This window comes from Mesoplodon bidens, assembly GCF_964165515.1.
Source record: "Mesoplodon bidens genome assembly, chromosome: 3".
NCBI lineage: Eukaryota > Metazoa > Chordata > Mammalia > Artiodactyla > Ziphiidae > Mesoplodon > Mesoplodon bidens.
The window spans coordinates 79,270,704-79,283,340 of NC_138178.1; the positions used below are offsets into that span (position 1 = coordinate 79,270,704).

A 12,637-nucleotide genomic window follows, 5' to 3' on the forward strand; every position below is an offset into this window, starting at 1 on the left:
ATTCATGCTTAGTATTCTGTTGCTCTTTAAACAAAAGACAAATGTGAGACAATATTTCACTAAAAGTGTTACTGTAGCCCAATAAAGTAAGAACAAGTTGAACAGCAGAAGTCAAAACTTAAAACACCCAGAACATGCAAACAGATTATCATCATCATCCTCACATCATCATCTTTAGCGGCAGCAGCACTACCCCTCAGGTCTTAATGAGGAAGATTCATCTGCTGTAAGAAAAGCCCACATGAAGTAACAGATATTACAGATATTTGTTCCTCCAGGGCATATTACCCCTCTGAGTAGCAGCTCTCCAGACTTATAAAACATTTTCCAAATGTAAGACTTGCAGAAAAGTATGTTTTAAAAAAAATTTTTTAATAACCCAATCTGTGGAGACTGTTTAGATACAGCTCATACTCATGAACTAAAACCGTAATTGCAAAATTTATGACCACAAAAGCCACACACTGTAAAAATGGTATAAGGACTGAAAACACTCTGTTCTAACAGGCCAGGAGAAAAATCACTTTCCCGAAGCCTTCAGTTTCTTCCCCCACAAATGAACATAAAGACCCTCTGACTTAACACTCTATAGCTCCATGCTTTTCCAGACTTAAAATCATAGCCATGGAGGTCTCAACACCAATTGAGTTAATAAGTATATTTCTTTCTTTTTATTTTTCCCTGACAAAGTGAAGTATCCCTGGCAACGAGTGGAAACAAAAACATTTTTAAACCTAGGCCAGATATAGAAAAGTCATTTTAAAGGGCCAAAAAACATGGATTTGGGTTATAAGAAAATCCCAGGGAGACTAAAACAGTCTGTAAACACTGTACAGGAACATTGTTTAAATGATGACATAATGAACTGGCTGTTTGATTTAATTGTCTTCCTATCTTTTTTAATAAAATTGGGAGCTACAGTATCAGTCCAATGAAAACTACCCCCTCCAAATTAGCGCTCTTATTTCAAAAACCAATGATACAACTCCAAGCTCGGCGGAGAGGTAGCAAAACACAACTTCCTGAATTATAAATCAAATGGCCAAAGTAAGATACAGTATAGTAAACCCTAACCAGACCACAAAGAAGGTTTCTCTCCATAAACATCAGATCAGGCGGCTAGAATGATTACCAGGCTCTCTTGTAACTGTCATCTGTGGTGGGTCTAATTACAGGCTGCCGGGCGAGCATGCCCGCATCACACAACAATAAAAGGGCCAGCGGCTTGCCAAGCCCAGTCAGACAACGGACAGCACGCGCCACCTGATGGGGAGCCCCAGAGATCAGCCAGAGAGACTAATAAAGATGACAGCTTCCAAACAAATGACAAAGCTCGGACCACCAAAAAGGCAATATCAAATTAGCCCGAAATGTAAGTGCTGATCATGGTTCTTCAACAGAACAAAACTGAAGCAGGAAATTGGTTCTGACTGTTTTCAGACCCACCAGCACTCTATTCCTCCCTTCCAACCCTCTCTCTTTTATTTCTAAATCTTCTTTTCCATTTTTGCATCAGACAAAATGTTTGCACATCCAGGTGTCATATATAGCAACAGATGGAGGGGGGGAAAAGGCACTCAGCTCTGTAAGAATCAAAAATAAAATCCCTCTAGATTCAGGGGCTGTTGATCCGGGTTAGAGATTTGCCAACTCCCCTCCTCCAAGTTCGCCTACTGCTGACTGTCTTTTGGACATCTTGCTGCAAATTAGCACCATCACCCCCCCCCACCATGGGCAGGGTCGAGAAAAAGGTGGGAAAACGCACATCAGAAAAGATTATGATTAAGTCGTTCAGTTGTCTTTGAATTTTACCCTCTGGTGGGGTCATAGATTGCTATGGTCAGAGGAGTAGTTGGAATACAAACAAACGGTATCTGGTAATAGATGGTCTGTATGAGTCCCATATTCTTCTAAGAAGCATTGATTAGATGCCTGCAATATACTCAGTACCATCATGAGCAGTAAGGACGTACACACAGATAAAAGACTGGGTCTCTGTCATTAAATCTGTAGCTCACAGTGTCTTAACATAATCCTTCAATCATATGGCTACGTTACACTGAATGATTTTTTTAGCATATGACATTAACCTGAAATATTAAAATAAAATCCCTCCTATTTTGATATAAAGAACTTAATTTATTAGGTCAAACATGAAAAGTACTATCACAGCCTTAAAGGTAGAATCACATAATTTGGAATTTGGTGGTTCCATGCACATTAATCAGCCCTAGATATAGTTGACTCTTGTACATTAATTACATGACACAGAATACAATTGTTTGCATTTCTACCCCATTCTTGAACAGGTCCTCCACATCCTTTGCAATGAAACAGCAACTCTGTGTGTGTGTGTTTGTGTGGGTACCTATACCCACTTCAGTGCAGCTTTCAGCAACTGTGTGTCTGTGTTTGTGTGTGTACCTGTACCCACTTCAGCGAAGCTTTTCTCTGAGTTAGGAGAGTAACACCCTAACCTCCCAATGGTTATATCAGCTAATAATTCCTACCCACATTGGTAGCTCACTTCATATGTTTAAAATAGTTCCATGCTTATTATATAATTTGCTCTCCAAAGGGCAAACTTAATTTTTCTTATGGTGTCCTTTATTAATTAAAAGTTTACTGCTTTGGTTTCAAATATAAGAGGAGGACAGTGGAGGGAAGCTGGGGGAGAGAAAGAAAGGGTGCAGCAAAGGAGGTGGAGAGGGATACTGGGGAGAGGCTGGGAGGCTGGCGGATGGGGTGAGAAGGGAGAGAGCAGGAGAGATGAAGGGGGGAAGAGAAGAAAAGAGGGGAGGAAGACAGATGGTTGGATGACTTACTATGATCATTTCATCTCTGTATCTCAATATCTAGCAGTGTATGAGACACTGGACAAACAATGATTGTGGAAAGGGAGGGAGGGAGGGAGGAAGAGGGGCAAGCTTGAAGGAGGCAGTGAAGCACTGGTTTGGTCAAGGAAGGACATGATCACTGAAGTCTTTTATTCATCTAAGATTTAAGTTCCTAAATTCAGGATCAAGTTCAAATTAACAGTAGGGTATCTCTGAACAGCAGAGTGAACTAGACTGAGTTCTCTGGAATCTGTAAAGGACAAAGGCTCCTAACCAGAAAATTCAAAGAAGGCAGAAAAATGTGTACTTGCAAGTACATCCCAGTAGAAAGCTTAGGAAAGGCAGCAGGTAGAGACAGAGAGTTCTCATACAGGGCCTGGACCTATGAGAACCATTCACTTATTACCCAGCAGGGCCGTGTGAAGACTGACAACATATGCTATCCTGGGATTTTAAAAAGTGAAGATCTAATGCATACTATTCAAAATTGTGATGCTCCAAAATACCAGCTGATTTCATTCAGTATAGCTAGGATTCTGCCTGGAAATGCAATTCAATTATAAAGTTGAAAATATAAACATGAAATATACTAAAATAGCTAAGAGTGTGCTTTTAAATTTTCAATAGATAATCTTTTAATGCAATTACTGTAATTTTGTTAAATGGCATAATTAGTTAATGCCTGAGAAGCTGTCAATAGAAGGTGCAATTATGTTATAAAAATTATAATCACAATGTGCAATAATGGATTGTTCTTATGGAAAAAAAGACTGAAAAAGAACTTTAAAGTATTTTTAAAAGTATGTTAGGTAGTCCTCTGAGAAAAGGAAGATTTGGGAAATCATCGTACAAATGTTAAATAAAACAAATAATAAACTGGCAAAGATTTTAAGCATTTAATGTAATATATTTATACTTTTTTTTTTTTTTTTTTTTTTTTTTTTGCGGTAGGCAGGCCTCTCACTGTTGTGGCCTCTCCCCTTGCGGAGCACAGGCTCCGGACGCGCAGGCTCAGTGGCCATGGCTCACGGGCCCAGCCGCTCTGCGGCATGTGGGATCTTCCCAGACCGGGGCACGAACCCGTGTCCCCTGCATCGGCAGGCGGACTCTCAACCACTGCACCACCAGGGAAGCCCTATTTATACATTTTTGCATGTAAGTATATATACGTAACATTTAAGATGCCTAAAAAATTTTCTCCAGACAAAATGGTGATTGTTAACTGTGGATTTTTTTTTTCAGTTTTACTGTTAATCTTTGAGCAGCAACTGCACAAACACCCACCAAACAGGCAGTGATGCCTGCTGTGCACATCCGATTGTGATTTCTGGTGGATGTGGAAACAGCCACCAAAAGTTGAATCAAATGCAGTGCATCTAGTTGTGAATAAACTGGTGATATAATTTTTTTTTTAAAAAAGAAAAAAATTTTAGACCAAGTTAACACATAAATATCTAAAGTATCAAAAAGACAACTGACCAGCACTATTTTAATCGTCCAATCTGAAAACAAAACATCCAGTGTAATTGTCATCTGTACCAAAGTAACTTCAATCTGAATGTCCTGTGGGCCACAGAAGGGATTATAAACAGGGACACTCCTCAAGGTCTCATGAAATTTTTATCAAATCATTCTCAGAAAACTTTCAGCAGCGAAACTTTTTGCTTCCCAAATGCCCTCTGCTTCTCAGTGTTTTGTGTGTGAGTGTGTGTATGCACACATGTGTGTGATGGAAGGGTTCGTTCTGTTACAGTTGCTATTGTTTTTAAGTTCAATGTGAAATCATTTCACACTTCTCAAAATTCTAGGATCCCTAAAAGCTAAGAATTCTATATATGTTAAATAGGGGCTATCACTAAAAAGTGGAGAATTGTATTTTAACCTTATTGGGAAGTGGGACAGTTGATTGATGCTTTAAATTATGTATCATATTGCAGGCCCTGTCAACTCTGAAGAATTAATTCTTCATTTTCTTACAATCCAAAAATGCAGGAAAAAAGTCACAGATGTTAAAAGCATAGCTTTATGAAAATACCCATTGATATATGGTAGACTTAGATTGCTTTTTAACATGAAAGGTCCAAGTAAAATTTTAATAACTAAGGAATCCATCAATGCCCCCATAGACTCCTCTCCCTCAACGCAAGAGGCGAGGGCCTTAAAGAGTGGTGGAAAACCAAACTACATAAATGCAATCCTTTTTTGCAGCATTGGGAGACCTTTGCTATTAAAATAATTTTCTGATGATGCCAAATGTCAAGTAAATGTTTCCTGTCATATGAAAAAATTAATGCATTTATGCCATAATATAACCTTAGGTCTTTTTATAGACAATATTTGGGGCTTGTTTATAAAGTACAATTACCCAAGAGAAAAACAAATCAAAAAAACTCATACAGATGACTGCTTCTACAATACAAATACCACAATGCAAAATTATCTTCTGAAAACAAACTCAATTCCTCTTAACTATCATCAAATAACGTATCTGCACTAGATATGGGAATATATTGTACAACAGAGCACCCTTCCCACAGTAGAAATATGAGCCAATTTCTCTGAAAGCCACTGTTTTAAGATATTTTGTAGTAATTTACTAACGTAGATAGTTACACGTCTCCACTACTAGCCCTTATTCTGAACAACCTGGAATTCTTGAAGATGATCTGAAAACTACAGATTCCTTCCATGGCTCTTTCCTTTAGTTGTTTTCACTCTTCACTCTCCCCTTGAAAGCCCTTCTACATCATCTAAGAGCTTCCTCCAAAAGCGAGAAAAGATAACTCAGACCTCAATTTGGGGCTTAGCCTAGAACCAAGCACTGAGGTTTTCCAGACCATCAAGCTGAATTCCACGGATGTCATAAGCATGTGATTCCCACGGTCTGGGCTGTTCCCCAAAGATGCCAGAGACATTTCTACCTTTCACTTCTTTAATTTTACTTCATCTCTTGTGAATATAATGACTATGTCTGAGAATTATTCTTACCCATATAATAAGGATTTCTTTCTCCCAAAGCATCTTGGAATAGGCTTAACTTCCATTTATAACACCTAGATATTATACATATCTGAAATGACTCATATGGTTGTCCCTAGAGCCATTATATCTATCTAAATACAAGGATTGTGATCACTGCATCCTGGGCGTCAATGACAGGCAGTGTAGCCCAATGTTTACATGCATGGACTCTAAATCCTGATGGTCTGGGTTTAAATCTCAGCTCTGTCTCTTAAAAGCACATGACCTCTGACACTTTATTTAACCTTTATTTAACTTCTATGGGCTTATTTTTCTTATCTGTAAAAAGAAGGAAATACTGATACTGGCATCTACATCAGCAGCTTGTTATGAGAATTAAATGAATTAACACTTATAACATGCTTTAGGACAGTACCTGACACATAGTAATCACTGAAACAACAAAAGCCATTAATTATCCCTAGAGTTCAAAGCCTGTGACTGGGAATGACCATGGGCATGTATACAAAATACCACATATATTTACAAGTCCATTCATAGGGAAATATACAGATGTGCTTCTTCTAGGCATGATGTTTTAGTTATAGGCCTCTGTCCATAAGTTGACATCTTATATTAATTTATCTTTCAATTGGAAAAACTGAGAATATGAACTTTTGAGTGAAAAACAATTATCTTTAGCTTAAAGCAAGTAAAGCTCAGAAAACACATTAAAAAAAAAAATCTAGAAAACTTAGAGGAAGGAGAAAGACTCAAAAGAGGTAATGACACGGGGAGGGGGAAGGGTAAGCTGGGATGAAGTGAGAGAGTGGCACGGACTTATTATATACACTACCAAACGTAAAATAGATAGCTAGTGGGAAGCAGCCACATAGCACAGGGAGATCAGCTCCGTGCTTTGTGACCACCTAGAGGGATGGGATAGGGAGGGTGGGAGGGAGATGAAAGAGGGAGGAGATATGGGACATATGTATATGTATAGCTGATTCCCTTTGTTATAAAGCAGAAACTAACACACCATGTAAAGCAATTGTACTCCAATAAAGATGTTAAAAAAAATTAAGCCTATAGAAGTATGATTTGGAATCTGACTACTCTAAAAAAGTCCACATTCAGTGACCACATTCAGTATAGCACAGGGAACTATATTCAATACCTTGTAATAACCTATAATAGAAAAAAATCTGAAAAAGAATAGACATATATATATGTATAACTGAATCACTTTGTTGTACACCTGAAACTAATGCAACATTGTAAATCAACTATACTTCAATAAAAATTAAAGAAAGATAGTCCACTTTTAATTTCTTACAATAACAATGAATTAAACTGTATACAGTAACAGTCACGTGGCAGGTGTCAGGAAATTGAAGATAACTTTCTTCTCTTAGTATTGGGAGAACAACCACCCACGTTGAGTGGAGAGGGGATTAATCCTCTGGTGGGGGAGGTTAATGCTTAAACAGTCTAACAAGATAAATTTTCTCATGTTTGTTCATCCACTTCTGACCGGACACCACAGGACCTAGATCTTAACAGGTTGCTTTCCTTTAACTCCTGCTTTCAACAAGATACGATATATTCATACATACATCCACAGGATCCCTTAGAAAATGTATGGCTTGCTTTCATAAAGTCTTAGGATTAATGACCAGAATATACTAAACATGATCCTATAACATTCCTGCTTTGTATCAACTGAAAATAGAAACATGAACATGATGTTAGTAAGGCAATTTCATGTTACCTGACAAAACAGAAGTGAAAACTTCCTATGTTTCTGCCCTTAGCTTGTGGTGCTGTACCTCTAGGGGAAGGAAAAGCCCCAATGGAGATGGGTTTAGCCAAAACGGTTCTTTTCACACTTGTGCAGTGAACCCTCAAAGAGCACTTATCCTAATTTCTAATAGAGAAAGGCCTTCACATGCAGTCCTACTGTTTAATACATTCTTGGCTTAAGACCTTGCTTCAGACCAGCACGAAATTGCTCTGCCCCTGAAATGCCAAGGCAAGTGGACGAGGCATGAACAAAGTACCACATGGATGAATAAAGACCCGGAGCAGCATTCTGTCCTCAGTAGATCATAGGAGAGCATCAGTGTGTACTGTACCACCAAAGACACACATGGCGTTCTCAGTAGTGGAGTGAGGGAGTGAAGCCAGGTTTCAGCATCACAGTCTCCCCGTTCCTCCCTCTCTGGCCCAGGTCACCCGAGGATCCAACATTCTGCAGAAAGACAACCCTGAACAGAGTCCTACAGAGTCAGGGACACAACCAGTGGCAGCCCACAGGCCTGGAATCACCCATCAGCACTCCACAAGCAGCTAGCGTTAAGTCTGTAAGCAAGAGCCATGAAAGCAAAATGTTTTCTGAAAGATATGAAGGCTTGGCTACCCATGATCTTATTAAAGAAAACAAGGGAGGCTACAATGCATTTTTTACTTTATCCTAATAATGTTATTTTCTTTATATGTTCTCGCTTTAAGAGCAGAAATAGTTTTGGAGTGACCATCATGATGGTAGCAACGAAAACATTCTCTAATGAAATTACACATCATCAGCTTAGGGAGGGGAGATACCTATGTCTCTACATCTGCAGTATCTCTGAGATCCACCATGGCTGGTCAAAGTAAATGTGAGATAAACATTCAAAAGCAGAGTTTCAAATGAAAACAGAAAACTAAGTCTATCTGAGTGAAGCCGTCTTTATCTCAGTACCTTCAGGACAACCTAGAGAGAGAGAGAACGGATGCACATATCACTCGTAATTGATTCTGCATTTTCCAATGATGTCCAATGGAAAATGTCCCCCACCCACACCTGCAGTGGGGCCTCCCACCGTCTCATAAACTCAGGTACCCTTGCAAAATCGTATTTTGGCAAACCAGCAAGAAGAGCACTCCTCTATCTTTCGTTCCTTGGGCCTTAGGGATTTTAAAGGAGGATGTGCTAGCCTGCCTCTGGCAGCCAGCCTGGCAGAGGGCTGTGCGGTGTGGTGTCAGCAAGGAGCGTCCACTCAAGTCCCAGGCCATGCAGAAGCGGCCCCAATGCCACGTCTCCCTTCCCGTGTAGAAGCCCCCTCTATGAAACAACTTATTTCTATTCATTGTTGTAATCTTTCTTCAGATCAGGCTGACAGCCCATTAATCATTTCTGTCATCCCCCTACATAATCCAGTGCAACAGATCTCTGTTTTTCTAAAAACCTCAGTGCCAGAAACTAAATTCAAGAAAGAGGAAATCCTTCTTCCTCCAAGGGACTGGCCGGGGTGCTGACTGGAAGAAGCCACCAATCACGTTGACTTGCCTCGTTTGCCTAGAGTCACACAGAACATTCCCTGGAAGGTTTGCAGAGAGGATTCAGGTGGGAAACAGAGGCAGGGAGGCTGAAGAGGAACCCAACACACGAAGCCCCCAACTGAGGAGAATGTGAGAAAGGGAAGTGGATGAATCAATGACAAGTCAAAGGCAGATAGGGATTAATAAAATCCTTCTTAATTTTGTTAACAAGCCCAATTGTTCTAGCAACTTTAAAACAAAGAAAAGGTATATTAAAGGCCAAGGCTGCAGCCATCACAGGCCTTCTACCTCCTGAACCAATGAAAAACTAACATTAACTAAAGATAAAACAAAGTGCTAAAATGGCTAAGAAAAAGCCTCTTATGGAGCCAGTATACAGCTTGCATAAGAAAGGTGGGAGTGACCTCGAACCCACTGACCTCTGGGACTGATTTTTTTTTTTAATGTGGATAATCCTGGCGGGTAAGAGAGAGCATGGATGATAGAAACCAGGAGACAAAAGAGCCGTGATCATGACTCAACCACTCACACATCGTATTAGGTCCTACTGTGATCTTTGCACAGTGCAGAAGTTAATGGCATAATACAAAAGGCACAAGATTAGCAGTCGAGCCATTTGGTTTCTCCTCCCCTGCCTGATGCTACCAATCTGATCAATGACAAGTGCCTTTACAGAGGAGGGAAGATGCCCAGAGATGTAAAGTGAGGACATTATGCTAACTTTCAAGTCCTTACAAGATTCTTGGACTCTCGTGGTTGACCTAGGTGGTTTTAAGATCTCATGCAGTTCTGAGATTCCGTGATTTTATTATGCTCATAAGGAAAGGCCAACGATTATTATAAGAATGTATTTCACAGACAGTGTTCTCCTTTGTGGTGTTGAGTCAACTTGTAATGTGTAGTAATCAGTTACGTCTCAAGAGGTTGGAGATGAATAAATGTTTTTTATGCCAAAGTTTGCCAATGATTTACTTAAAACATAAATTAGAGCAATTTAGTCTTCATTTAGTCATGTGATTTTTCAACTGCCATTTTTCAGGAAATACTGGCCCTCATGAGTACAGAAGGAGACAAACACATCGTGGGGACTATACAAATGGTTTATAATAACCACCACAAAAACATTTAAAAATGCATAGAACACTGGATCTCTTTACCTTATCAAGAGATAGTATATAAGTATGATTTGGGTAATTTAAGGGATTTCCAAGGGTAAATCTGACAAGTATGGTCTTGGGAAGACACCTCCTACATAATCTCCTATGTCATAATATATTTTAGAAAGATGAATGGCTATCCTTTTTTTTAAAGTTTCCTTACCAGTGTAAACTTCAGCTATGTTGAATGTGCCTCATTCTGCTTCACGTAAGTAAAATAAAACCCATCTGCATTTGGACTTGGGACTCGGAAGCAAATAAGTTGAACATAAAAAAGGAAGCTTACCACGAATGCTACTGTACTTCTCAATGTGGATTCCCACTGGAAGCAGCTTTTAAGGAACTGTACTGTATTCCAGACTGTCATGGTGAGTCTTTTCACACGGTCTACATCTCTTGATAAGATCTGATTAAAAAAATGGAAAACAGGGAACTAGGCTTAAACACTCCAAATATTCTCTTTAGATCAGACAGCTTGGTCATTTAAATTATATTCTGTATAACTCCCAATGAACAAAACAGTAAAAATGAAGAGTCCAAATACTTTTTCTAAAGTTCATTTTTAAACTATGATCATCCTGGGAGGAAAAGAAAATCCAATGTATTTTATAGCTCCTTTGAAGGAAATAGGCTGTTTCAATAATGTTCAGCACAAAACTGAGCTGGTAAAAAATACAGCAGTCAGGGGACTTCCCTGATGACGCAGTGGTTAAGAATCCTCCTGCCAATGCAGGGAACATGGGTTCGATCCCTGGTCTGGGAAGGTCCCCCATGCCGTGCAGCAACTAAGCCCATAGCACCACAACTACTGAGCCTGTGCTCTAGAGTCTGCAAGCCACAACTACTGAGCCCACGTGCCACAACTACAAAAGCCTGAGCGTCCTAGAGCCCACGCGCCACAACTACTGAGCCTGCATGCTGCAACTACTGAAGCCCGCGCACCTACAGCCCGTGCTCCGCGACAAGAGAAGCCACCAGTGAGAAGCCCGCCCACCGCAACAAAGAGTAGCCCCTACTCGCCTCAACTAGAGAAAGCCCGCACACAGCAACAAAGACCCAAGGCAGCCAAAAGAAAAAAAAAAAAGCAGCAGTCAGGCATGTGAAATGTGTGTGTTTGAGAGAGACAGACAGAATGGAATGAGGGTCTATGTTGTTTAGTTTGGAAGGAAATGGGTAGATTTACAGTAGAAATGTACATGTATTCTAGCTCATCTAGTCCAGAAGAAAAAGTCTATTCTATAGGAAAGTAAAGCTCTGGAAAGGAAATCTAGCTCTCCTACCTCTTTGCTGTGTGACCTTGGGCCAGTTTCTTAACCTCTCTTTTATTCAATGGGGTTGATAGGAGTGCTAACCTTGAAGGTTGTGGAGAGAATTAAAGGGCTTAGAAGAGAGCCTGGCACATACTAAGTGATTTTAAGTATTTGTGTCATGAGCACAAGTTTCAACTTTATAAAAATCTGGGGACACTCAGTGCTGAGAGGAACTTGGGGAGAAACCTAACATACCCCAGGGTCTCAGCCCCCAAACTCCCGGTGCTCTCAGAGCCCAAAGCCACCCAACACGGAGGTCCTGTTTGGCAAAGGAAATGTCTTTTCTCCCAGTTGTAGGTAGATTCATTTCAATTTGTTTGCAAAGCAGCTATGCCACCTACCTCAACTCAGGTTTTAACTTTCAAGTAAACAGAGCAAAAGGCAATAATAACAACAATAATAAAGCCATTTACTCAGATTACACAAAATAAATATTACACTCAATGTTACGGCAGACCAAAACAAAACATTTGGATGCTCCCTTCAGAAGAGGTTTAAGGCCTTTCCCGAGTGTGTCCAGAAGTTCATGGGAAACCAAAGGATGATAAGATGCCTTTATATTTAACTTGCTTTCTGTAATCCACAGCTGCTCACCCCACAGGAAGTGGTGGAAGTAATAAACACTTTAAAAAGGGGACACTTTGTTCTTTGCTACACAACTGAAGAGGGACAGTAAGTACAGAGTGAAATCCTGAACTGTGTCTGAATAGGACAGGGAGGGGCTCTGAAAAGAACTGTAAAGGTCATGTTAGAAAAAAAATGTGAAACTTCCTCTACTTGGCCCTGATCTTCACTTTTTGTTGAACTGATGAGAGAGGAATTAAGGGTAACAGGCGGAGGGAGTGAGAGTTAATTCAATAGGAGGTAAAATGCCACCACAATCCAAATTTAGGCAAAAAAAAAGTGGTAGGAACACCTATCGGTGAATCTGAGGCCGGACATCTCGAAAGATCAACTGGGTTAATTCCATGATGGACTCCACTGGCAGAATGCCTCCCTGAAATGTTGAAAGATGGAGACTAAAATGGCTGCGATTAAAGGAGGGTAG

The 12,637-nt window shown here is 40.0% G+C and overlaps 1 protein-coding gene across 5 annotated transcripts in view; it reads right to left on the bottom strand.

Annotated features, from left to right (window-relative positions):
- The window catches only part of MCTP2 (multiple C2 and transmembrane domain containing 2), a gene marked incomplete at its 3' end in the record, with an annotated part of 246,209 nt that overhangs the window by 77,481 nt on the left and 156,091 nt on the right, over positions 1-12,637 (bottom strand). For all 5 annotated transcript variants that reach the window (XM_081228579.1, XM_081228580.1, XM_081228577.1 and 2 more), the window contains one exon: positions 10,566-10,685. In XM_081228579.1, the coding sequence (XP_081084705.1) occupies positions 10,566-10,685 (120 nt within the window). The remainder of the gene's footprint in view (positions 1-10,565; positions 10,686-12,637) is intronic.